Source organism: Ips typographus, linkage group LG16 (genome assembly GCF_016097725.1).
Source record: "Ips typographus isolate SLU linkage group LG16, UJ_Ityp_2.0, whole genome shotgun sequence".
Taxonomy (NCBI): domain Eukaryota; kingdom Metazoa; phylum Arthropoda; class Insecta; order Coleoptera; family Curculionidae; genus Ips; species Ips typographus.
In genome coordinates this window covers 8,521,532-8,549,308 of record NC_138437.1, presented here as the reverse complement: position 1 = coordinate 8,549,308, position 27,777 = coordinate 8,521,532, and the positions used below count along the sequence as shown (strand labels likewise).

General features: G+C 33.6%; 1 protein-coding gene across 1 annotated transcript in view; it reads left to right on the top strand.

The window, feature by feature from the left end:
- The window catches only part of LOC145738646 (uncharacterized), a 44,979-nt gene extending 17,202 nt beyond the window's left edge, over nt 1-27,777 (top strand). The window contains exons 21-57 of the mRNA XM_081993559.1: nt 10-483; nt 782-979; nt 1,798-2,070; nt 2,132-2,284; nt 2,343-2,546; nt 4,599-4,754; nt 4,862-5,100; nt 5,408-5,720; nt 5,899-6,035; nt 6,907-7,143; nt 7,209-7,407; nt 8,011-8,213; nt 8,435-8,584; nt 8,687-8,861; nt 9,670-9,882; nt 11,648-11,893; nt 12,028-12,252; nt 12,309-12,638; nt 12,719-12,884; nt 13,236-13,417; nt 14,875-15,029; nt 15,550-15,784; nt 15,842-16,127; nt 16,357-16,768; nt 16,830-16,941; nt 17,357-17,486; nt 19,329-19,534; nt 19,591-19,747; nt 20,137-20,298; nt 21,262-21,493; nt 21,550-21,750; nt 21,805-21,923; nt 22,283-22,404; nt 23,100-23,220; nt 24,563-24,694; nt 26,463-26,656; nt 27,659-27,777. Of these exons, the coding sequence (XP_081849685.1) occupies nt 10-483; nt 782-979; nt 1,798-2,070; nt 2,132-2,284; nt 2,343-2,546; nt 4,599-4,754; nt 4,862-5,100; nt 5,408-5,720; nt 5,899-6,035; nt 6,907-7,143; nt 7,209-7,407; nt 8,011-8,213; nt 8,435-8,584; nt 8,687-8,861; nt 9,670-9,882; nt 11,648-11,893; nt 12,028-12,252; nt 12,309-12,638; nt 12,719-12,884; nt 13,236-13,417; nt 14,875-15,029; nt 15,550-15,784; nt 15,842-16,127; nt 16,357-16,768; nt 16,830-16,941; nt 17,357-17,486; nt 19,329-19,534; nt 19,591-19,747; nt 20,137-20,298; nt 21,262-21,493; nt 21,550-21,750; nt 21,805-21,923; nt 22,283-22,404; nt 23,100-23,220; nt 24,563-24,694; nt 26,463-26,656; nt 27,659-27,688 (7,479 nt within the window). The 3' untranslated portion in view covers nt 27,689-27,777. The remainder of the gene's footprint in view (nt 1-9; nt 484-781; nt 980-1,797; nt 2,071-2,131; nt 2,285-2,342; nt 2,547-4,598; nt 4,755-4,861; nt 5,101-5,407; nt 5,721-5,898; nt 6,036-6,906; nt 7,144-7,208; nt 7,408-8,010; nt 8,214-8,434; nt 8,585-8,686; nt 8,862-9,669; nt 9,883-11,647; nt 11,894-12,027; nt 12,253-12,308; nt 12,639-12,718; nt 12,885-13,235; nt 13,418-14,874; nt 15,030-15,549; nt 15,785-15,841; nt 16,128-16,356; nt 16,769-16,829; nt 16,942-17,356; nt 17,487-19,328; nt 19,535-19,590; nt 19,748-20,136; nt 20,299-21,261; nt 21,494-21,549; nt 21,751-21,804; nt 21,924-22,282; nt 22,405-23,099; nt 23,221-24,562; nt 24,695-26,462; nt 26,657-27,658) is intronic.

The window sequence follows — 27,777 nt, the reverse complement described above, 5'->3', positions numbered from 1 at the left end:
TTATTTTAGTATAATCCAGACTTCGTAATTGATTTGGATAGTAAATGGAAATTACAAAACAATGATAAATTCTCAAATCTGACTGGGACTGTTAAAACTCTAACCCCATTTAAAGGACTAGAAAAAGGTATAATCTTGAGTAAGATCTACTACACAGCTGACAAATACCTAAGAGGAGTTGCGGATATTGATGTGGATCACAAAAATCTGGTTATCGACATGGAAGGAAAATTCAAAAGACTCATGGACAGCATGTTTGTCGCTAATATTACCACTGTGGACGAAAGTTACCAGTGCAAATTCAAATTGTCTAAAAAAGACAGGCATTTTGTGGCCTTGGTCACATACCCAACTGGAAATTTGGGGACTGAAGTATTGTTTGCTTTGAATGATTTAATGGATTTCGATGTGAAACTTTTGCTTGCCACACCAGCGAAATTCTTGCAAAACATGTTAGTTGTGTTTAAGTTACATCCTGGAGAGGTAAGTAATTTGTACAGACATCATGAATTTTAACACACAAGTTTTTATAAATCAATGTGAGTCATAACCAACTAAATTATGAGCTACAGTTCCATAGACAATATTATCATTATTTTAGATAAATTATTTTTTTATTGCACATCTGTAGCTAATGGATTGGCCTTTTTTTCCGGGCACTATATATAAAAAAGTCGTTCGTTTGAGCGATACACACAACAAAACAGAATATGTCGTCGAACGACTCAATATTTTCGTTCTATCAGGGGGAAAGAAAGAACTAATAAAATCAACTTTTCAGGCAGATTTCCGAATAGGTTGGAATTCCTTTTTGTTGGGATTTTCCGGGCTATCGCATTATGTTAATATCATTGACTTCCAATACACATACAAGATTTACACACCCATCAAGGATTTTGAAGACAACGGTGTCGTGGCCAAACTGATATACAAGGATGGCTTAGACTTTGAAATGTCTTTGAAAATGTCTTTATACAAGGTAAATATTTGAAGGTAAAAATTTGTCGATATAAGGTTGAAATCTAATCTGATCGACTTGGAGGAGGAATCCAAAATCCCCACTTATAAATTCATGACTTTATGTATGCCGAGACACTTAAACTTTTCCCTCAAGGCGGTCCTCCGACGAAATTTTCTTAATAGATTACCATAAGCTTGTTATGTTATAGGTTTAAAACTTTCTCGCCATATTAAGCAAATATTACTCCCCTATATCACGTCAGTTGGGAAAGTTAACACATACAAGTGTTCGTTAAATTAAATAAAATCTACGTTAAAATGGAAATCAGCTTTACGTTAATCCACCTAGAGATATTTTAGGCATTAAAGCTTTTGCTTGAATTACTTGACAAGGTTTAAAATAAGTCATCCGTAAGATCTTGTAATTCAATTGTCTGATATAAGAAAAATAAACTGAGTTGTTCGTAATTCAATATTACATAATCCTCTCCGAATATTCAACTCCATGTCTTCTTCGCGGAGTTGAACTTTTAACTGTTAGAATACTTAACGTTGATTATAAATCTTCCTTAACACATTCCACATTTAGAAAAGTTGTTCCGAAAATAAAACTGACAAAACTAGAGAAATAAAATGAATCATTATAACTCTTTTAGATATGTTTTCTGCTAATCCCCTTATCTCGGTTTTCTTTCGAGTTTCCCACTCCTAATGGCCGACATTAAAATTAATTGACGTAGGTATGAGAAGCACTTCATTCCGTAATAAATTGGCGGAGTTTCTATGTTTTAGCAGCGTCGTGATAGGTGATTATGTAATGAAACTATTTATTTGTAGTTAGGGGTGAAGTTAATAGGAAAGCCGAAACCGAAGCCATTAAAGGAATTGGGAATTAATGTTGGCGACGTGTATTATTCTAAGACCTTACGCAACAGCAGCCAAGATGACGATTTCCTAAGTTTCAAAGGACTAATAGAAGTGGACGCAATTATAATTCCCACAATGAAGGGACAACTCGAAATTGATCAGAAGGGTCCGGTTTATGTTTTCCAATCAAAAATTCACTTACCCCATGGAGTGGCCACCATTTTCGACGAGTTTGAATACGTCGTTAGTAATTGTTTACATACTGTTTGCCAGTGTTTGCTGTAAAAATACGATCTTTTTACAGGACGTCTTGTCTATGGGCAATACCTTGAGGATAGTAACTCCTTATAAAACTTTCAAGAATATAAACTCGGATTTCAAACTGTATTTTGTTCAAAGTAAACACTACCTCTTTAACTTGGGCTTAAGTTTTCAAAACGATTCTAGACCAGTAACCGTAAGTGAAATTGCATTTATCGTATGGTTCGGGAATATATTTATTTTTGCTTTTCCAGACTAGTGTTTTAGCTGAATATAATGTGGACCGTCAGGATGCCGACGATAGAATTTACAACGTTACACTAGAAGTAAATACCCCGTTTAAAGCCTTTCCAAAGTTGAAATTGTTTGGGGCTTTTGAAACCGAGGAGAATTTTTATCGTACCAAGCTATTATTCACAACAAATAGGAGTGATATATCTCTGGACGCCACCACGGAAGTAAGAAATTAAATAAACGCTTTGACTTTTAAATTGAATAGCTTTATTATACAGTATGTTAACGCAGGAAATGTACCAAAAAAAAGGACGCACACAATCATCGAATTTATTTCGAAATTCTATGTTTTAGTTAGCGCGGCTTTTCGGAATCATTCGTCTATTGCAATTCGCACCGAAATACGAAACGTTTGATAAACACTGAACAAGATTTTTCAGCTTTAACTTTTCAACTAAATTGATGAAAAAACAAATTTATACCACACATAAAAGGCTGCCATTCTTCAAACTGTATCGTAAAAACATTGGAAAAATCCTTTTATGTTTCAGAAAATCAACGGGCATTTATATCGATTCATCGACTTGTCTTTTTCAATTTAAATCCGAATATCTGACTTTTGGAGGCAAACCCGTGACCTGAAATACTTTATTTCACTGTTGTTAGTTATCACTCCCGGCACTTGAGTGGTTATATTATGGCTCCCTAAAGACCCTCTTTTACCGCAGCTCCGGTTCGATTGTCTGCCAGAGATGACATTCTTCACTACACCATCTCGAGTTTCTTCGGTTCCTAACTTTCTTTGTCCTAATTTATTGGTTAACTTTCTTTTGGATTACCTTAATGTGATTGATAAAAAAATCCCAACTTTGTAATTTGTAGCTTTTTAATGCTATAAAGGTTTTAACTCATTAAGAATTCCAAACTTTTAGCTCGAGAAAAGAACTGTGAAAGTTTTCACAAATTAGAGTTTCATGTGGACACTAATTTATTTTACACTTTTACTTCAAACCTCAATCTAACTAATAATTTCAAATTTAAAATACATTACAATTTGCTAGAACTATTAAAATATTGTTTTGATCCATTTCGTATAATTAATTTTTAATGATTTAACACACTCTACTAAAGTGTTTGGTACCAATCACATATTTAGGTAATCAACTATTACTAAATTAATAAACCATAGTTTTTGACACCCACCTTATTGTGGATCCTCAGTTAAGCCTATTTTTGCTTACTGAAAATTTGTATTATTTCGGAAAATTTTATTGCAGTAAGGATATGTGCCAAGCAAATTTTGACCGGTAACGACAGAATAATTGGGAACTATATTTTCATTTTTATTCACTTGTGTGTGAAAAGTGTTGTTGAATCTTTTTTGAGCAACTTTTTTATACAATACTCTTTAAAAGGTGTTTATTAAACACCGAAATTATGTGTATAAATCTCTTTTTATGTCAATACAGGGTTTGTCAAAAACTAGAAGTCAAACTCAAAATTTTGAGACTTTTTTTTGACAAAACCTTTATTGTTTACTGAAAGTCTTTTTGAGCTAGAATGGACTATTTCTACGATTTTGTTTCCTGTCAGTTGAATGTGTTTTCAGTCAATTACTGTTTTGTTATATTAATAATAATTTAAAAGCAACAGGATGTTTACGAAATATTTCAGATTGAAAAACATTTTTAAAATATATTTCCTAATTTGTAATGGGCTGCTAACGTAACATAGATTTTTTTATAAAAGCAAATTAAAATATTGTTACTGTCGCTATGGGAGGTGGTTTAATCCATCTTTCCCTAAGGTGAGAAACACAATTTTTTTTTGTAATGTATTTCTTAAGCTTTAAAAAAAACGCACAGACATTTCAAAATTGATACAAAAACTACCTATCTAGAAATTGACTGGATGTAAGTAAAATTAATTGCGTGTTACTAAAAAGCTGGTTTAAATACGTTTAGCTTGCATTTAATAAGCTTCGAAATAGATGAGAGAATCAATATGTGTTCAGCATATATTTGACGAAAAATTCTTGCCATCCCCCAGGTAACCAAATAAGAATGTCGTCTTTAAAGGGATCTCTTCCCTTTCATCAATACACTTCCTTAGGAAAAATTAGAGTAAATCCTTCGAAAGTAGATCTGATAAAGCATAATAAGCGTGAATTCTTTTTGTAAAAAAATTTTTTCTTAAATAGGCGCACCTGCTCTTTAGCTTACTTGTTTGTATATTGTAAAATTGGCTAAATGATTGATTTAAGATTGTCGTTGCAGTTTGAGGATGGATGGACGAGCCTTATATCAGATTTCCATGCGGTTAACCCGCTGGTAACCATTCCCCAATCCCATTTGAGTATTACTAAATTAACATCCCTCTCTAACAATTACGCTGAAGTACGCCTTAAGGTCCCAGAGAGGCTGCGGTCCGAGGTAAGTTATGCTGAATTTAAAGTGCTATAGGTATAAGCAATTTAGTCGTCTAGATCGATGCTGTATTCACCCCTGTTGATATTTAAGAAGGGTATCAAATGTTTTAGGTATATTTTAAAACATCATGGCTGATCAGAGGAGTCAAGGAATTCAAAAGTACTGTAGAGCTACAAAGTCCCTTTACTGGACTTGAAGAAACTAAAGCAGTAATTGATTTTGTATCGACTGATAAACGAACGTCGTTAGTAGGGTCTCTTCATCTTAACCCTATTGAAGCAGAGATGAACTCAACGTTTGAGAATGAAATGCTCAGAAGTGACAGTGTGGTGGTTTTTAATGGCAAGAGGTTTGTGCAAAAATTTATATTTAATGATAATCGATAGGACCCAAAGGTTCGATTACTGCAAATTACCTACCTAAAAATTTCTAAAATAAAACGAGGTAGGTGATTTGTTTGAGCTGAAAAGCCATTAAGAGCGTCCAGTTAGTTAGAAAGATAAAGATCTTTATATCTGACTGGAACTTTTTACACGACCACTAATCGTTTGTGTGCTAAAAGGTGTTCTTTGGCACCTAGACTTTTAAAACAAAGGGGGATATTACGTGAAAGTTGGCCATTACGCAACAGGACTTCATAAATTGTTTATTTTTAGATATCCTGTACATATAAATTGTGAAGTCCTGGCTCCAGCTCAAAACCGGCGTGAGCTTAATGGAACTTTATTACTGAGAGATAAAGTATTCAGAATAAATGGAAACGCAAACCTTATAGGAAGTTTACCAGTAAAAGTTTTAATCACTTTTACTCCGCAAGATAATAGCGTTCCTTTGACTTTTCAATACAATCTTGAAACAACTCTAAAAGGCTATGGATTAGTTGGTTCTCTAAGTTATTCCAACAGATTGACCCGTTTTAGCGGCAATGCCACAGCGAACGATAAATTTAACTGGGAAATTAATTTACAGGTAATTAAACAAACCGAAAGTTTTACTTATTCACTAAGATCTTTGCTTTATTTCTCCCAACTTTGACAATAATTTTGGTCTGATTTCAAAATTTCAAACCCTAATCGCTCATCCACTGGAATGTTGTAATGTTATTTATTATACTAATATTGGTTATTGTTTTACTGGTTTATTTCAGGTCGATCCACCTAATCCTGTTCAGAGATTAACCATCCATGCTGTTGCTAAATCTGCGGGAAATACTGCAACAATTGATGTGGAAACTGTTACGAGCATTCCTAAACTGGAACATTCCACTTTTGGTTTAAATTATAGGTACGAACTAATTCTCCGTAATTTCAAAATTTCATTCTTGGATAATGTACAACACGAACAAGAAAGTTTACGACCGCCGTAAGTGCCAAACAAAAAAATAAAAACAATTATCAGGTTTATGCCTGGAGCGAGTTTAAAACCTTTCCGTTTTCGCTCTCAGTTTTCCTGGAAACTATACAAAACTGAATGTAATCACAATGACGAATGCAAAAATTGCTATTATTTCGCGTTGCTCTATTGAAATGATATTTCCATATCTGGGGTGTGTATGCAAATTTTTTAATTATTTTTCCATTTGATAACAATTGGAGATAAACGTTCTTATGAATTTTAACTACCAATTTCATTTAGATTCCAATCAATTTTTTCTTTATTTTGGTGCTGTTTCAGTCACTCAAGAAAATTGCAACGATTTTTCAATTTCAGTTTGGATTATTCGATGAGTCGAAAAACAATCATGACCTGTAGAATATTAAATGCTAACCAACTTGTCAATATGCACTACTCGAAATTGAATTATGCTTTTATAAACCTAATTGCTGAAATTCAAACAGAAAGCATTACCTCATTTTTGACCATTTTTGGTAATGATTTTCAGACAGGCTATTATCGTTTAAAACGGTTTTGTTTTCCACATAAAGGTTAATATATTAGTGTCAGGAGACCGACCAAATGCGCACTTCAAAATGATACCTGTAGCGCGTAATAAATAAAATTTGCTTGGAATTTATTTTAAAGCTATAAATTATTATGCGTTTAATGTAATAGCTATTTTGCATATTAGGTATCACTTTGTTGAAGGGGATTTTATTACTTTTTTTCCCTTTAAATCGGTTTCATGTTTATCAAAATCTCTCCGAATAATTTACAGGGATGAAAACGTAGTGAAAAACGTTGCGGGATACTTTACACTTCCTCAAATAAGGGGGAAGGCCGATATTCATTTGACATGGTTATATTTGGAGAATATGCTATTGAAAGCGGTAGGCAGCTACACCAATCCCCAATATGCTAGTGCTTCACAACTGGCAATATTTTATAAAAATCCAGAGAAGGAGTTTAAGGACCTGGAAACTGGGGGAAATGTGAAAATTGACGAGTTATGGGAGTAAGCATTTACGGAATTAATAACTTGTTACGAAGGGCGACAAATAAAATTATTCACGGTTTTAGGGCAGGTGCCAATGCTTCGTTCAACATCCCTTCGAAAAACAACATAAGCCTTGAAGGGCACTTAAAAATTCCCAACGAGTTTAAGGAAACTCACAGTCTGTTTGCCAAATTAATTTATGGCAATGGGCTCAACTTTATTGATTATTTGCTCAAGTACCGAAGCAATCAACCTTTAAGGAAGTATGGATTATGGGGCGAGGTAAATATATTTGCATGTTCGACCTATCTGCACTGAACGGATATCTTCGTAAAACTTCCTATTCAATATTTCATATTCAGTCTGGAACTTTGTAGTAGACTGAAAATTTCATCCACGTAATCTAAAAAATATAGTAATTTTGGATTTTGTGTATACAGAGTTTTAATGACTGACAGAACACTCAATTTAATAATTTTGTAAGAGTCCCAGAACGCATTATAATTTTAGACAAACATTATTTCATTAAAACATTTTGTATTCAATCAATATTACAATTGTAATTCAATGGGATGAGGAATGAAACTAAACTTGAAAGCAATAAACAAACTGTTATTCCACAATAAGCTCCTTCAAAAAAATTGTTTCTAATTTAAGACAAAATTGGTTTCAAATTATTGGTTAAACCAAACCTAAATGTCACAAATCTAGACGCTTAATTAAATAGAACTGAAAGCTTTTCAATTATGCCAGAAATATGCAGCATCCATATTTACTAGTGAAATATTGAACTGGAAAATTTTAGGTCATTCTGGTATAATAACGACGAGAGATTTGCAATGATTGTCAATGTATTGCGGTCACTTTATTAAATCAATGTCCTAGGTTTTGCTGGAAGACAAACAGAATATTTCTGGAAATGCCGTAATCGAATGGGATGGGGAAGAATTCCAAAATAACGCCAATTTGAGACGGCTGGAAAAGTCCTTTGATGTGCTGTATAAATTGAAAACCCCTAAGTATCGGGAAAAACAATCGTTTGTTGCTGAAGTTGCTTATAACAGCGAAGACGAACATCACAATATAACGTAAGTAACTAAATAAACGGTTATCATTTTTCGGGAATTTTCTTTGGATGAAGAGCACTTTGAAAAAGTAACTAGCCTGTTAAGGATTCCGTTTCATTTAACGGTTTGGGTTTACAAAGTATAATTTTTAAATGTATCTATCGACTTGCATGGGAATTTGCGTAAATTGAATAACGAAGACATTTGCAGGCGTAGCATATCCGTATGTCTTTTTATTGCAGATGCAAAACATTTTATCCAGAAGATGTATCGCTGGTATATGGCACAATAGATTATGTAGAGCTGGCAAATATGTTTGGTATGCTAAACGTATCAGTTCCCCATAAATCGCTTAATTTCACCGGGGCTGATTTTAAATTCACAACCAACAGGTGAGGACCTATTATTTACAGTAATAGCTTTTGGCTCATCTGTTTTTAAAACCAACTATGTAAATCAGAAACTGCTAGTAATAAAAAATACGAACCTTTTAGCAACGTTCACAATCGATATATCAAAGCGTTTTGGGCCAATGACAGCGCACTTTTAGACAGCAAGTGCGACATAAAAACGGGCAATACCATTTCAGAAAAGCACTATAAAGGCGAGTTGCTTGTGGAATTGCCTTTAGCTACCAGGCATATTGGAGTCGTCGATTATGAATATGACGTAAGAGGTTTATGATGTATTTTTATGCCAAATCGATTGGCGGATGTCCCCAAAATGGAACATTTAAGACTTGTTTTTGCCTGCTCTTCTTTTTTTACTTTAAACTTTACGACAAAACCAGCCGTAAGGTTAAATGTCTGGAGCATGATTTGAAATTTGATATTGAACTTGGCTAGAATCGGTTTACCAATTTTTCAACCAGAAAGAAATTTATATACAAAGTTTGACTTAATGGAAATGAAATTTGCTTAATTTGTAAAAACACCGGATAAAGCTGTCTAAATATACGGCCCAACCCTGTACTTTGCATGTGTAGTTTGAAGCCTACTTGAAAGCACTTCAATTTTAGCCCCTTGTAAATTCAATAGGTAATCGACATGAAAATTTCAGTTTTTTTCATGAATGAGGAAGTTTAAAGTAGTTCCAAATGGAAGTTACATACGATAACTCACTTCAAATATATTTTTTAAATGACAAGGCAGTTTAATTAACAAGACTGAAAATTCTAGCTTTTTTTTTAATGTGCATGTAAACGATGTGAGATGTTTTGACGTTAAATAAAGTTAAAGCATCTGCTGCAAGAAGAAGAGCCATCAAAAAGTGTTAAATTACAGAATAAGTTCTTTTAACTTTTAATAAGGTGGACAAGAAGGGGGCAATTAATTAAGCGGAACAAGACCGTTCTGGAAGTGCTCGTTCTCAGTGCTGTACGAACAAGTTTTCCAGGGGTCGAGCCGACAAAAACTCTTAAATCTTCCATCGGATCTCGAATAAGCAAAAAACAAATGTTAATGAATGAGTTTTACAGAAAAAGGCAGAGCTCAGCACAGGCAGGGCCACCGTGCTGTATAACGGAGAAAACGTACTCGAAGGCAAGTATAATTGCCTGTCGAAATCACAGGCGGACGTCGGACTTGATACGATTCACGTCGAGATTTTGAACGGAAAAATTCCCATTGGAGCCGATTATGTGCACAAACATGTTAATGGATCGTCTAGCGTTTACAATGCTCCAACAACGGTAAGAAGGTTTAAAATTAAAATTTCACCCTGCAAAGAGTAGGAATTATTTTTGAGTTGTGAATATCCCCCATCGGGGCCGTCCATGAGGATAGAACATGAAAACGGTACGCCAAGGGACGGCTGCAACAAACGCTCTAACTCTAGTGGGTGCATCAAATAAATCAGTTGCTCCTATAAAATCCTTTGTAATCTATTGCTCGCCTTGCATTACCACTCTCAGTCATTCCAAACTTCTCGCAATATTAAACCTTTTGGAATAACCCCACATTTCCAATACATCGGGCATTCTTCTTTTTAATCTTTTTTTGCGGTGGATATTTACTATCTAGAGCTGGCATAACAACACAGAGGCGTGCATCCTGTCACCTGGAGGATTTCGTGACAAAATGTACATGCACCGACGATTTAACGATGATAACTTGTATAATGATACATCTATGTCTGTGCATAGAGAGGAAAGCTCTATTGATTTAAACTTTGGTATATATCCGGTTGTGATGAATGTGTTCAGACCGTTAGGCTCTCTGTTCGTTTAGGTGAAATATGACTCAGTCGAGAAAAACAAACGGTCACTGGACACAACTCATAAGCACGCCAGACCTTGTGGTACGTTGCTATTTCTCTAATCCACTTCTGAAATATACGAATTATCGTCAATTTAAAGTTTTTGATCCGGCCCTTTCGTTTACGGTTGCAGCTGTTCACCCCTTTTTACTCTTTGATAAATATCTCAAAATCTGTCACTTATTAAAAATAACCCAAACTTAAATTACCACAGAATAAAACCTGGTTTATAAAACAAAATTTAAATTTAGCATTAAATTTAGTATTAATTTTAAGAATAAGACTAGTGGTTTTAAATCAAGACGTTCATAAATGATATTTAACTTTAACCTTAAATTTAGCTGTATCTCCTGACCTTAAATTTACTTAAAATTCTAAATTCTCTTAAAGTTAACGCTAAAGTTAAATCATTTTTGTTTTATAAACCAGGCTTAACTAATTTAATACAAAAAGTTGACCTTCCAACAAAAAACCTCATCCTAACTTAATGCTTATTTTGTATTCTTATTTATCACATTCCAGAATATTATGTTAATAATTTTTCTTTTCTGCTTCTTCTGTTTTTTAGCTGTTTTTTTTTACAAGTTTTTATTCTCGTAAATCATCCCTGCTTCTATAACTGCCTTTGGGTAAAGTGGTCAATTGTCTGAATTAACTTTACAATTCTCACTACTTATTATTCATCTTCCTTTAGAATTAGGTTACATTTAATATTTAACTATGAAAGCGCCAACTGGTATGAACTAAGGGATTAAAACTGTATCTTTGACTAAAACAGCTAAGAGCAACCATTTCCTAGATAATTTTAATTGCAATTCTGTGGTAGTTGAATTCAGATCCGCGGATCCTTTCTGCTAAAGACAGATTGAAACCTTTTGTTGCTTGTTTAGGTTTTAGGTGCTAGGAAATGAGAAAAGTTCAACGTTTGCCTGAAATTAGATTCGGTTGTTAAGTTAGGTCAGTGAGGCCTTAATATTTTGACTGCAAATAACCTGCTTTTCACCAAGCTCAAATTTAGCATTTTGGTTTATGTTTCGACGAAGTTGGTTAACTTTTAATGAAGCAAAATTTAACTTAACTAATGTTTTTTTTTGTAAAAACATATTGTGTTTAATGAAGGTTATTTTAAATTATTTATGACTTAATTTTTTGTCTGTGTTAACTCTGATTAAACTTAAGTAATAACTTTCCTAATTTAGGACAATAAGCACTTGCACCTTTACCATCTCTACAATCGGTCAAAGTTTAATTTGACCGGGGAAATTAACGTAGAAACACATCAAGATGGACAAGCCTACGTCGTGACCGCTACTCATTTGAATAGAACCGTGTCCCTTTCTGCTGATTATTCCATTCAACCTCAAGAGTATAAGCAGCATTCAAGATTAGAATTGAGCCCGAAAATTTGGATTGAATATGATTTCAGTCTTATTAACAAAACTACTGTAAGTAAATATTAGAGCGAGTACAATTTTATTTTGTTGTGTAATGAGCGGTTGTGCTTATTAATTACGGAGGGTTTAAAAACTGTCCGCAAAACCTCTACGCCTCGAAAGATAAACTCTTTTAAAAATTGCAGGATAATAATTTCGACGTTGAAATGTTTCTTATTAATATGTCATACCCTCGACGCAACATCAGTGCCCAAGCTTTCTACAATATAAGTGATTCTGTTGTTTCCACGGACGTATTACTGGTGTGGGACAGAGATAACAAATCTGTTGAAGCTGCGCTGGACTGGAGACAAATCGCTCTGAAACGAAAAGAGATGAAACTTCTGTTTAAACATCCTTCTTTTGAAAAAGTTGGTTTTTCCATTTTTCGATTTACGCTTGGTGAAATTTAATTTGGAAATTTTAGGACGTGTCCTTATTGACCAATTACGGTTACGAAAATTCTTCATTGGACGGTCAGATTACCATAGACTATTCAACCGATTCGGAGCGTACTGTGACTTTCGGGATCCTGGCTGAAGATAAATCAAAAGAGACGACATACAATTATTCGTACAATATTTGGGCCGAACACAATGCTACGAATTTATATTTGAATTGCTTCGGACATGTTCATTGGAGCCCTTCTAAATGCGGAACTGAATATATGGCGGATTACAAGAAGTCTTATTTGTCATTATCTCGGTCTGTGGCACTCGCCAAAGTCGATTTTGACATGAAGGACATTTTAATAAAGGTAAAACGTTGTTGATTACATATAATGGCCTCTGTAAAGCTCTTCATTTTGTCGAGTATTGTAAGCCAAATTTGTTTTAGAAAGAGAATATAATTGGAAAATCGCTTTTCTGGGCCAGATATGGGGGCCATTTTCCGATATACACTGCAAATATGACCACAGCTCACGGATCAAATTACACTTCAGGGAAATTTTATGTGAATTTTAAAGAGAAGTTACTTTATGCCGATGTAAATTTGACCGAAGGTAATATACAATATCCATTCTATGTTTAAAGCGAAATAGTTAAATTTTTTCAGTTAAAAGAATCCAGGCAATGAGCTAGGTAAAAACCTGAAATTTATCAAAACAATTTTTTCATATACGCCAGACTGAAATTAATTATACAAAAATACACAAGTCTATAAAAAATATATTATGACTGAAAAGCTTGCACTCTGCATTTTCAACAAAACGTAAATTTCGCTAATGCTTAGTTCAGTTTTCGTATGTAATCCTTTTCAAATCTTCTTCCATATAAAAACTAAACAACACATAATCTCTCGACTCTAGAGTACAAAAATGATTAATATTTTGTACTTATTTTTAATTTTACAGAAGGCAGCCAAAGTTTGCACACCTACGGAGTAATCCCGGACGCTAGGAGTGCAAGATTTGAAATTTGGCGAGATTACGAAGACAAGCGGCTAACTGATGTGTCCTACTATCTTAAACTCAATCACTCCAGATTAATAATGTCCAAGCTAAAGTATCGTCCCGAGCTGATAAGCGACGTCCAGGTTTGTTTTTGTCAAATTAAACTTCTATTCTTGGTTTTAGTCCAGGTCTGAATGGTCATGATGTCTGTTCATACAGTTAAAAGTTTAATATGTCTCTCACTCAAATTTATTTGAAGCAGTGTTCAGGACATTGTGTATATTTAATAAAAAAACTAGTGCCAATGACATCTCAGGACTATTTGTTGTTGATTTAGATTTCTCAGAAAACCAGTTTTAAATTTAATTTATTTGGAAGAGGATAATAACAAAAAAAGAAGAAAGCGTACATAGAGAAAACTAATCAAATGTTAGCTTCGGTACCATTTCAAGTACCGTTAGCTTTTTAGCTCTATGTTTTGACTTTGTTTTATTGTAATTGTTGATGAATGGAAAATTTAACTAATATTATGTGAATTTAAAAATGTGGTGATACGGAAAAATACAGAGTGAGTGTAAAGAACAAGAAACAGAGAAGAAATTCAGATTATGAATATACAGGGTGTCCCGAAATGTAATTTATATTATATATAAACTAAAATCCTTTGTTAGGGAAATACAGGATGTTGAAATTTGAATAAAAGGAATTAATTTAGCTTTTTGTTCATATTTTCAAGAAACAAAAAATTTGTCTATCAAAGTTTGCCAGTAGCATCCGTACGTCCGTACGCCACTGTTTTTTTTATAAAATACAATTTTGGATTCCCTATTCAATTTAGCTCAAATTATTTCTCTTTTGTTTTTTTTTTATAAACTAACCATTTTTGAGAAAAAATAAAATATTTTGTTTATGCAACTAGAAATCAATCAAATTGGAAAATCAAAATTAGATAATAAACTATGTTGTTAACTTGCTTTTTTAATAATTAGTATGCAAATTTAAACTATAATAATTATAGTTTAAATTTTTTTTTCACATTAATTATTAATGTGGTTATGATAACCAAAAATTTTATTTTTTTTTAAATTCAATCTTTGGTACTTACTCTCTTACTTCATAGAAAATATCTTTTTCGACCAATTCCTACTAACTTAACACTTCCAAGTAAAAATGAAGGCATCATCTAGGTAAATTTACAAACTACGGTATTTTTTATAACAAAGTTTTTGCTCCCGGTCTACATACACCAATTTGATTTGTTCGAAAAGAAGGTCTTTAGTGTCGGGTCTTTTATTTCTGTTGTCACATACGTTAAGAAAGGATTTTGTTCGAAGTAAGGATTGTTTTACTCCTGAGATTTAGCTACAACAGACGCTAAAATTTAACGTTTTTATCGCCAGCTTTCTTTACAACTGCGAATAGAGTTAGGTAGTAGAGCCTTTTATTTTGGTGAGAATTTGTTTACAATTGAAGAAACACATTTAAGTATGAAACGTGTTCTGCTTATCCCCACTGTCTAAACATTATAAAAAGATATCAATATTTGTTTATTGGTTGAATAAATATACCATATGCAAGTTTTAAAATTTTTATTTTTCAGCATGGAATCCGTTCGAAAGCATTGCAATTGTACCTCGAAGTCTTGGATCAAATTAACAACACTCGTCAATATATAAGAGCTGAAGCTAAGGATGCTATTGGAGAAATTTGGCAAGACGCAAAACCTTTTGTGTCTGAATTTCTTATCGATTTAAGGTTGGTATCGCTGGGATTGGTTTCAAATTGAATGAAAGGGAATTATCATAATTGTTAGTAATACAATGGTTTAGAGGAAGAATTTAAAATGATCTGTTAATTACTAAACGAAACAAAGGTTGCCGTAAATTCGCTTAGCTTGTTTATTTTATAAACGGTATTCGTCTTCGGAATTAATTCGCCGTGAAGCGGCAAAACTGTAGTGGATATTAAGAATCGTCTTTAAACAAAACATCACTGACAGAGAGAAAGCCGTAAAAAGGTTATTCGAAAACCATTCTCTTTAACCATCACCTGAATTCTAGCTGACGAAGGTTAGACACGTCACTGCCTTCGGCTGATGTGATTTGGCCGTTTAATTTACGTTACGTTTGTTCCCCTTGTGCAGTAACAAGAAATGCTCTGAACTTAAAGCCACTCCCCAGGGTTTAAAGCGATGAATTTGTTCACATTCTGCCGTTTCTAATGTAAATTTTAACCCGAAATCTCATTTGATCTTAGTTTTAATTGTTCATTTCAGGAATGTTACCGTCATAGAAGAGGATCTGGGATACTTAAAAGATTTCTTGAACACTTCGTACCATAACAATGAGTTTTATATCAAGAACATTACTTCCATCATTATGACTATATTCGACGATTTGTCTATTAAAACTCACTTACAGTCACTCCCTAAAATCGTACAGGAACTCTGGACAGCGATGGGAGCCTCAGGAAAGAACATTAAAGAAAGTTTCATCTTTGCAATTGAAAAAGTACGTCACATCATAATTCTTTAGTACATGACTTACATTCTATTATTTCTGTTACAGATCAAACTGTACTACACGCACACCACTGAATTCATTCACAACCTAATTAACGGCGACCCAATTAAACACTTGTCATCCATTTTAGAAACACTTGTTGATCAGTACGATGGCTACATAAAGAACATGCATGTATCTGTATTGAATTACATAGAGAAAATATGGTCAGAGACCTACGATATGATAATAGATAATTGCCATCAGATTTTAGCTGCTCTAGAACCAAGTTTTCTAAAATTTGTTCATTATGCCGAAACTATTGTTTGGACAACCGGAAAGGAGTTCTTAGGTGAGTTTTGATACTTCATGATGCATGATTTTGCAGACTTTGAGCCGTAATATTATACAACATATTAAGTGTTTAATGATGAAAAGTTTTGAACTGTGTATATATTTGGGATTGTGGAAGATTGCCCTTATATATTTCCTCCCCTATTCGGCAATAAAACTTCCTCAATACCAATATTTTGTTATTGACAGGTCGAATATAAAAACAAAATTCTCTGTCCTGATTTCAGATTTCCTTTACATCCGCAAAAACAAAATCATCGAATCGGCATATTTCATGGAATTTACGAAATTTTCTCGAGATGTCGATAGATTTTACAAAGATATCACCGGAAATAACACCGTAGAAGCCATTTATAAATACGGTAATATCGTTTGGAATTTCGTAAACGAAAAGTACATTAATCATGCTCCCTTCGGAAAGGAATTGAAGGCGGTGATATCAGAAATCATAGCAGAATTGAAGCAACTTGGTGATGTACCATCTATTAAATATGCACTCGAAAAGTGTAACGAAGTTTTGGATAGTGTCAAGTATTATTACAAATATTTTGAAGTTGAATATCGGGCGCATAGAATTATTAAATTTATATACAAGAAATTGTCCGAAATGACAGTGACAGCTTTAGAAATGGAGAATAGGTCCGTTTAAGCTGACAATTTTTCATTGAAACATTTTTATTAAACCTAATTTATCTTCCAGTCACAGGACAGCGAAAACTAAATTCATATACGAACCAAATGACGGCATCATGTTTTTACAGCAGAAACTTCCAATGTCCTGGCACGGTTTTAACGAAACACCAAAGTTTCAGGTAAAGTTTTTTTGTTTCTTGTAACATGCACCGTCGAAGAGCATATTGAAATTTGGTTGGATCAAATATAATTTCACTTGTTCCCTAAGCTCTCAGTTAAAAATTCCTTAGAGTGGAAAGTATCGTGTTTCTTTAAAAAGGGACTAACCTCATAAAAACCCGGAAAACCAAAAGACTTTTTAACGATATTCCTTGAAATTTGAACATCTTGTTACGTGACACTTTTGCTTTCTGCTCCTTTTAATCAAACATTGCATCTCCGTACTGTACTTTTTAAACTTTTTATTATATAAAATTGGGAGCTTAGGTGTAGAAAAAATAAAGCCTTGCAAAAGCCGAGCATCAATTTAAAAGCTTCGGTGTGAATAAAATTAGCCCACTTTGCCAACCCTAGTACTTAAAGCTTTATTTTCAGGAGATTCCCGAAATTAAGGTATTTTACGATGTATACAACTATTTAGCGGCATCAGAGACGTCGTTTTGGAACTTTTATTACGATTACATGCCCTACACGGATCCGTCAGAATGGCTGCCTCCATTTAAAGGTAAAAAGATTTTTATTTGACATCCCGACATGTCAAGCAGACTAGGTAGTTTAATGCGAATAAAAGTTTAAAAAGAGTCTTTAAGTGCCTCAGTAAATCTGTTGAATAGGATTTTTTCCGAGCGAGAGCTTGTTTTTCTGGTATTATGGGTCACATTACCCAGCTGTTTTTTTTTCGGGATACATCGTCCGCATTTTCAATAAGAGGAATTACTGTTTTGTTTCTTTTCAGCCGTCGCTCAAATCCGAAGTTTATCACACTCTAAAAAAGCTGATTCGACTCGAAATATATTAATTTTTTATGATTTGAAAACGTTTCAATTGGACAGCACGGGGGAGTGTAAATGACTTCGAATTGCCACCCCATGTTTTTAGTTAAATTATCCTGCCATTCATTCTTTTTGTAATGTTGACTGACTGCTCCGTTAAATTTATTTTTTAACATTTTGCGGTTACCAATAAATATTTTATTTTACGTATGTCATATAAAAAAGGGAGTCAAAAATGTTCATTGAATTTGAAAACCTCCCAATTTAAATTAAGAATCAAATACAGTTCTAAAAATATGTTACATCGTTAAAAAATATTAATTGCATAAATGAAAATACTAGAAAAAGCCGGAACTTGTATTTTTTACTGTCCTGTCAAAATTTAGTTTATTTACCGCATAATAGAACTCCAGCACGAAATTAAATTTTTCCAAGAGTCTATTAACTTATTTAAAAAGTACTTCTACACAGAAATCTCACTGAGTTACGTAATGAGAGATTTTTACCACCCTAGTGCAATAATAGATATTTACTTAACGAGTGCGGAAAGTGGTACTTTCCCGCACGAGACTGCAGTTGCAGCAGGGTAGGCAGTTAAAGGGCGCGAAAAACGCTTTCCGCATGTGTTAGGTAAAAAATTAGAAAATATGAAACTTTTAATTTCTAATGTCATAAAATAACGAATATGACAGTTATCAAGAAAAGTGTTGCATTCATGCCTATTTACTTGTTTAAATCTTTCTGCTATTTTATTATTACAGATAATCTGACATTTGAAAATAATTGAAAGCGTGGACATAAATAAATAGACTTTCTAAATTGTATCAGCAGTGGTTATACAACATCTTTTGTATATACAGAGTATAACAATTTATATGTCATCCTTATTTACGAAAACTGTGTTAAACTCGTAATTTAAAAATCAGTTTATTGTACAACATTTGTTTGTTGACTGTTTTGAGTGGATAAGAACAATTTTTCTAGTTTTACATCTTAAGAGACATGCAATTTTAAGCTTAGACGCAAGTATAGAACTGAATTCAAGGTATGTAAGTTTAAAGTCCAAAAGTGTTTTATAGGAAATTTGAAATGCCGGAAAAGATATAAAACAACGGTTGTCAGAAAAGTTTTGATGCGGTTTGAGAAGAACATATAAGTGTTAAATCTGTTGAAAAATTTTGCCGAAACGTGCTGCAGTAATCCTGAAAAGTAACTACCTTCAGAAGTTCCGTTACTCTCGTACTAAGTATTTCGAATGTTTGAATTGAGACAAAGTAAGATTAACTTAGAGCAAACTGCAAAATCCGACATCAAATAACATTCTTCGTATTGTGGGTACATGAAACCCGTCTTAGCCTTAAACTTTCAGGTATATTGCAGTTCGTGCGCTGAAATATTTGCCTTTCCTGACGAAACTGCATGATAAATTTTAGTGTCCCAGAATAGTTTATCTATGCTGGAACTAAAGTTATCTATGACATTAGTTATTTTGCTGAGAATTCGCTGTCAGATTGTTCCGAGAAGGCTGATATAACAGAATTTTGTCCAGTCATGTTTGACTCAATATGTTCTAGGACACGCCATGCTGATGGGAGGAAAGCATTATGTTACTTTCGACAAACGCTATTACGACTTCAGGGGCAGCTGCACTTACTTGCTGGCTACCGATTTCATCAATCGGAATTTCACTTTATTGGTGTCTTACGACGAAAATGGGGTTTCCAATAGACTGGTTTTATTGATAAATAAAACTGTTGTCAGCATCGATTTGTTTAGCGATGTAAGGATATTGGTTTCGTGTACGGAAGTCTTTTGCCTAAACGATTCTTGCTTTAGATTATTTTGGTGGATGATTCGAAAACGGCTTTGCTGCCCATGCAAATTGGCAACGACTACTTATACAGGGAATCCGACATCATCACCTTGACGAGCGATTCTGGCTTTACTCTGGAATGCAATATCAAATTCCAAATTTGCATTTTTGAAGTTTCGGGTAAGTACGTTACAAAATACGTTTTAAATGCTAAACATTTTTTTGTCGCCCATCTAAATGTGCATATTATATAAACCAGAAAAATTAATTGGCTATTAAGTGGTCGGTTGCACACCCTTTTATCCCTGGAAAAAGGCACCACTTAAATACAAACAAAAAAACCAGGAAAGAGCAATTTGCCTCTCAAAAACATCATGGAACAAAAAACGCACCGGGTAACTTTTTAATGACGTTAATTTAATGTCACGTATAACAGGAAGCGGACATTTAGTGGCTGTGTACGAAAAACTTCCATATAATTTCGCTGGGTGTAGGTGCCTCGCTTTTTTTTTTCTTTAATTGAGAGTGGAAGAAGAAGGGCAGTTTTTTACACTGAGATCTACTTTTAGGGTGGCATTATGGCAGGACTGCTGGATTGTGGGGAACTTACAACAACGAACCTTTTGACGATTTAACCACTCCTAACCGGTCTAGACCGAGCGATAAGAACTTGACAGCTTTTGGCGATAGTTGGAGGGTTAATGAGCAATGTTTTACACAAATACATCCAGGTGATTTTTTTTTATAGGTTATAATACTTTTAGTAAATGTAATTTCGAAAGGGATTACAATTAGAGAGTGTAAAGTAAGTAACATGTCTGTCCGAACAAATGTGACATCATTTGACAGTTGGTCACGTGACCATCAGAAAGACTGAAGGAATCATATTAATAATCGTTCGTTGAGGGTTCTTTGATGCTTAAGGAGTAATACGGTATTAATAATTCCTTAAGGATGCCTCAAGCAATTCCTTACTTTAAGTTAGCATTGTAGCTACCTTCAGTGTTCCTTCAACTGAAAATTGCAAAATAGTTGTTCTTTTGCGAATACCAAAAAATTATAATAGAGTTCCAAAATCCTTTAGAAATTTATAGCAGCAGTGAATTTAAAAAAAAATTTAGGGTTTCTTTCTCTCCTAATAAATTTGCAATATTATGGTACGACTGGAACTACCCTGGTAAAGTTACATTTTAACAACTACCATAGAGGTGTTCAAGTGAATGATAAACGTATAGCTGGAAATTACTTTTGTTTTTACTTTTTTGTTTGTTTTTTGCATAACAGATTCAATTTATTAATACATACCACTTCTGAGTGGTGTTCCAACCTTCCTTAAGTACCAAAAACACGAAAATTCCTCTTGATTACTCTTCATCACTATTTCTTCTTTCGTTTGTTTTTGCTATGTTGCCAAAGCAAATCTTGAGTTTCTTGAAGGAACGATTATTAATACAAACCTAATTAATATGTAATTGTAACCATTACGTCACATCCGTTTCGGCAGACTAACACATGTCACTTAGGAAGTTTGTTGCTATCTTTGCTTCTAGCTCATTGAATCTCTTCTCCTATCATTACGTGAATTTCCTATCTAAAAAGGTGTCTTCCCATATCCAATTTATTTGATAGCACTAATTTAACATAACCTAATATAATATATATATATAATTCTAATGAAACCAATCTTATGACAGACTTTTACTCTGATAAACTACCTCCAAAAGAAGTCCAAGCACTTTGCCATGAGTTTTTCCAAAGCAAAGTTTCGGACTTGAGTACGTGCTTCCCCAGAGTTCCTAAACATAACTTCATGCGCATGTGCATGAACAGTACCAACACTTTAGAGGCTTGTAGAAGTGCTGTTGGGTATATTGAGATGTGCCACAGACAGCACACACCACTAAATATTCCAGATTCTTGTATAAGGTTTGTTTGGAGTTTTGCAATATGGTGTGGGTTTATTAATTTGTTTAAATTTAAAGGTGTAATCTAGCTAATGGTAGTGATATTGGTGAAGGAGAGATAATATCTTTGAGAGGTAGTGCAGTGCCTAGGACTGCTGATATAGTTTTTATAGTCGAGGCTAAAGACTGCAACAAAGATCTAAGAACTCGTAAAAACTTTGATATCCTCATCGAAGCGATAAACCAGGAACTTTCCGAGTTAAACATAACCAACAACAGGTAATTTATGCCAGGGGGAGTAGAGTAAATTCGCCAATAAAACGTTTTTTTCAGATATGGGGTTGTAGTTTTTGGGGGGAATGGAGTTTATAATGCACCCAGAAGTATCGTTCGAAGTTCACAAACTTTTACCGATGCAAAGTCAGTTTTGGCTTATTTGGATATTCCGGTCGGTAAGTTCATTAATATATTTTATTCTGAACCGTTTATTTTACTAATTTCATGAAAGTTCCGAACAGTTTACCATATTGTTTGCTAACCAGCCGTGATTTAATTATGGAAATATTAGAATTGTTGATCTACAAACATTAAAATAATAAGCCGAATGAAATAGGACACTTTAAAATGTAACATAGTTCATTTTAGACATATGCACTCATAGTTAATATTGCAGAAAGCTCGTTAGCAGCAAAAAACAATCATATCGAAAATAACAATATCAGTAATTATTTCATCAATTAACTTCGAAAATATTTGTAAACATAACGGGATTAATTATAATAATAATGATTCGCATCGTTTCTGGTTTCAGGCAATGGAAATTCTGACATATACGGAGCTGTTATATTTGCTAACAAATTGATGTTCAGACCAGGAGTGTCCAGAAATTTCATATTACTCCCGTGTTCTCAATGCGAGGAGGATAATATGGAGGTAAAGTTAACCGAACCTACATCTTGTTACGTATTATAAAGATAACTTATGGCGCACCTGCGAGTTTCCGTTGAGGAGATTGAAACCAAGTTTGCACGGAATTATTCTCTTTAGGCGTTTAAGGTTTTTTTTTAAAATAATATACCTAGTAGGGAAGATGTAATTACTTAAACTATAGCGTCAATTTCTAAATACAAAGCAGGACAAAATATCTAAACCAAACTAGAGATTCTCGACGTTAGTCTCGCGAATCTCTAATTTGGTAGGATTTACTCCGGTAAAGACGTATCGATTTTCCACATAGCCAGAGAACTCTAAAGGATGGTAAACACGAACATCTTAAGGCGTTCATCCAACTACCCGCACAAAAGCCCGAAATAAACCGATACATTTTAAAGAAAGAGAAACAGTTCTACAAATAAAAAATTCTTTGATACGCATGGATTAAGCCATTTCATTTCGACGAGAGAAACACGAGAATTCGTGAAAAGCCATTATTTAGCTTTTTTAGAGGTTGACTCGCGTATGAATAAATTAGGGCTTTGGGCTTCCCTCGGGGAAAATATCGTTCACTATATTAGGGCGGACGATTGGTTATGGTGATTGATTAAATTGGCCTTGAACGAAAATTTCCCCCCATTTTTATCTTCCTTTGTGGTTTCACTTTTTATGAGCACCCAGTTTGTTTTTTTTAGCACGATTATCCTACTGTTCATCAACTACTGTTCGAAAGCTCTACTGCCCTACATATTTTGATGAACAACTCTTTTGTCGTATCACCCGATCAGAGAAAGAGAGACAACAAAATTCCTTATGGTGAGTAAATTTAGTTTTTGAATATGATTATATATTGAAAATTAATTTTAATATCTCGTATAGTATACGAAGAATTTAATACAAAATCAAATTCACGTTTACATGAATTGGAATCTTTGGGAAAAAATTATTTCACTAATTAAATACTGTTGCACGTGAAATATTTTGCTGCTTATTTCGAAACTGCATTTAATTTAAAATTAACTTACTTTAGCACCGAAAAGTATATATAAATAATAAACCAAATTTAATATTGATTTTGACTGGTGGTTCAGAGTTATTTAAACAAATATATTGATTTGAAATTTTTAATGAGGGAAAGTGCACTGTAAATAGTTTATTTTCGGTTTAGCGTATACAGTGCTTTATCATTCTACCATAATGATTAAGGTTTAATATTCTTAATGTAATTGCTTCCAACCTTTAAAAAAAAATGCTCAGTTAACTTTGACTAAAAATGAATTGTTATATTGCTAAGGTGTTTCTGATCTGTTTACACCCTGTATACATACACGAGTTTCATAACAAAACTTCCAACCCTCATTAAATCTTTTTTAGCAAGGATAATTAGCTCTAACTGAAAAGCATGTTAATTTAAATATTTAGGATGAAATTTAAAACCATCGATCGTTACGTTTTAAGTTACACCTGTGTTTTCACTTATATTCAAATGATTGTATCTTTGTTCAACAATGTATCACTATTGAATGCCCTAAGGAGAAATTTGCAAAAAATCTGGAAGGGTTTAGTTTAGTTTCTTATTTTCCGGAAAAGAGGTACACAAATTTAATATCTAGAACGTAGCATCCACTGGAGTTAAGGATGCATTGTGTTCAAATAGCGACAAAATCTGGAGTGCATTCTAAAGATTTCAGATATTTTTTGGACAAGTTTAAAAGCTGCATAGGATGATGTAGGCAATAAGTGATAATGTTTGTAACTTATTAATTGTCAAGAACAGGAAAAACATTCACTAACACGGTTTTATAGATTTTTTAGTTGTCTATAAACGTGTTTGAAACTTTAAATGTATTAGTATCATAAATATTTTTTCGATGAATTTAAGTTTATTGAATAATGGATAACGTTAGAAAGCTCCACGTCCTCATCAACTTGAAATCAAATTTCACAATAAAACAAATTTCAATCTTAGTGACAAAGGCAATTTATTGATTAAGTTGTCTAGGACAATTTTCTTACTTTTTAGAGTGATTCATTATTTAACGTTTTCTAGCAGCTTAAAAACAAGAGCAATTTTTTCATTGAAAATATTCGCTTTTCTTACTTATAATTTATGATTAAATCAGTCAATATTTATCAAAAAGTTGTTTTCCAATTTCAGGGGTCGATTCAAGCAAAGCCTACACTAAAAAGGATATAAAGAAGCTGGATGGAGATCAAGTATTAAGGAATTCAATCAGCTTTTCGAAATCAGGACTGGGACTGTGTTTTTCGCTCGCCTTAGAAACAAACGGTGAGCAGAGCGCTGATTAAATTTTTTACACGGCCAGATTACATGCGTTTACATTCGTGTTTCCCGCCAGAGAAAAGAAATATCTTATCGTGCATTTCTTTCGTTGGAAGGGAAGATTGAAGCAAAATCGGGGGGTATAGCTTCCGGCTAAGTGAATAATATAAAGTTAAATGCGGAAATTTTTGCTTGGGGTACTAGAGAATTTAGTGTACAGGGTGGGCCAAATTATACCCATTAGTTTGGCCCCCCAGTTTTGGCTCATTTTGTAGTATTTTTAAAAGGGCAATTTTTAATTTTGCTCCAGGAAGGTTCCAATGCACATCAAAGGACATATTTATACCAAAGCACCTTAGGTTAGTCCACACGTCCATTTGGTCCACCCTATACAGCACAAAGCATATTTTTTTAATGAACGAATGCAGGACAGATAACCAGCCAAAAACATTTCGAATAAAAATCGCTTTGACTTTTTGGCTACAACCCCATGATAAATCGAAGTATTTGTGATTTCAGATAACATTGAATAGTAATTAAATGCGCAATATTTTACAGCCAAATACAATAATAAATGCAATATTTACCGGGCCTGGCTTCACAATATTATGTAATAACTCGATCCACTCGATATTGTTAAAAGTTGTTCGAACCGGCATTGTTTTTCCAAATTAGAAATGTTGCTTTTATTGTAACCAAATTAATCAAAGAACTGCATTGGCAGTAAATTAATCCTTTATATTTAATAAATATCAACTAAATTGGATTGGAATTAACATAATAATTCATATCCCGGCATAAGTGGGTTAATTTTCGTGCTACCTACTACACAATCATTCCGATTCGACGTAAACATTAATTTAGATGCTTCTCCGTTTCCACAACAAGCCAACCAAGCTCTAACAAACCTATGATTCGAGAGCGGCTAACTATGTTTTCATTGTTTTAGTATACAAGCTTCAAAGGCATCTTAATTGTTGACAGCTACGATTGACTAAATAGTTATCCTCTATATCGACCTAATATTGAGCGTGTACCTTTAAGATTAAGACTAATGCCCTTTGACTTGTCAGATTAATTGTTTACGAACTGGTGCCTATTTGTGAACTTCTCCGTATATGTTACTTTATGTGTGCACTGTTTCATGCAAATGCTTTGATATACATGATATGTTTTGTATGCTTAGTGCAACCAATATACAGTAATCGTCTGAGGTTTGTCATCGTTAGTTGCTTCAGATCTACGCATCACCAAATCAGTTAAGCAAATTATCTAGGATAAACTTCAATTTAAATGTTTATCTTTTGAAAAACGCTTAGTTGACCAATCGAGTTATTAAGCTCGTTATTTGCTTATTGATTGCAGTTTGCGTTCACACACGCTCGAAACAAACCAGATAATAAAAAGTTTTCCGCTTCCCTAAAATGGGAAATTAACTGCTGATTGGTCAATTAATAGATTAATCTGCAATTGTTGTTTGATATGTGGCTCTTCATTCATACTATGAAATAGACATTAGGACTGTTCAGGATTAATAGGAGTGTAAAGGAATTTACCTGATGAATAGGATAATTCCTCTCTACAATGCTGATGTGTAATTGAAATGATTTAATTCCTTAATGCGGTAAATTGCAATATGTGGAAGCACTATTTTCAACATAAAGCCACTATTCAGGCTTAAATCAATACATCTGGCTGGCTAGTGCATTGCATAGAGGAATTACTCAAATTTTAGTGTCAAAACATATAAAGATTTTAAATTCCCATTTTGCAGGGACCGTTTTTAGCAGCAAACACTTGGACTTACAAAAGAACGCAAGGAAATTTGCGTCTGTTTTTGCCAAACGGTTAGCTTATTCAGCTGTGCCAAGAGATTGCACAGAATGCGAATGTACTTCTCTTCAAAACGGATTATCTTTCATGGAATGTACTCCCTGCACTTATCCACGAACCAATATGGAACATCAAGTAAGTACTTTTATAAACTCAATGCAGCGGTTGGAAAAAAACTGATTACAGACTAAAAATATTGATAGTTATCAAAACAACAACATGATTGACATAACCCAGTTTAAAGACAAGCTATTAAAAAGCAATATAGAGGCAAGAGATTTTTTTTTATTAAAAAACAGCCTGATAGCTACCGATACGTTTCAATTTTCCCTCTATCTGCTTCAAGAGTTGATGACTGTAATTCGTCAAGTTTTGAAGGACAATTAGAGTGTCCAGGATGAAAATATTTTACACGTTTATTACGGATTTCGTAGTGATCGAATTTCTAGATTAATTATCTTTCTTTAGAAATTGTAGCCAACATTTTTTAATACATTCCTGGTTTGCTCAACCAGAAAGCACAGTAACGAGAGATTCTTTCTGCCTGGAAAGGACACGCAATTTAGAAAATAAAATCACTTTAAAAAAAAAAACCTTCCTATCTTATAAACTGTAGCTGAGTTCACAGCTGAAGCTGAAACCTTACAAGATCAAAACATCATCGTTAGCGTGTTAATTAAATTTAAGCTTGAGGGATCAAAGGCACTATAAGTTTAGTTTTGCCAATGTTAAATTGTATGGGTCCTAGGCCAGCGTATGAATTAAAACCAAGAACACTTAACTATACCGAAGGATGGCCGAAATCCTTTCACTCAATGTCACAGCGTTGCCGAACTTGTTAGGTGAAGTTTGGTAAAGAATTCCCCCTCGATTTCGGCATTGTTGGGAGATTATATTAGTAATTAAAGACATTAGTAGTGTAACCGAACCAGCCCCCTTTTATCTATGGCTCTTTGTAATGGAATTGAGCGAAATTACACATTCGGAACAGTTGCTGCTCTACGCTTAATTAAGATGTGTAAACATGTTAGAACCGCAACAGTTAAAGAACTTACAATTTCCGTATTGGAGTGATACTTTCAAAGCTATAATCTGATTTTGTTCTTAGTTCACACTCAGTTTCTCTTTGTTTTGCAGGCTTATTACGAGGAAGATGAAAGCGTTTGAGACCCAGTTAATTAGTATAATTAAAGTAATTGAAATGTAGATTTAAGTAAATACTTATTGACGATTAAAATAAATAGTTATTAAGTTCA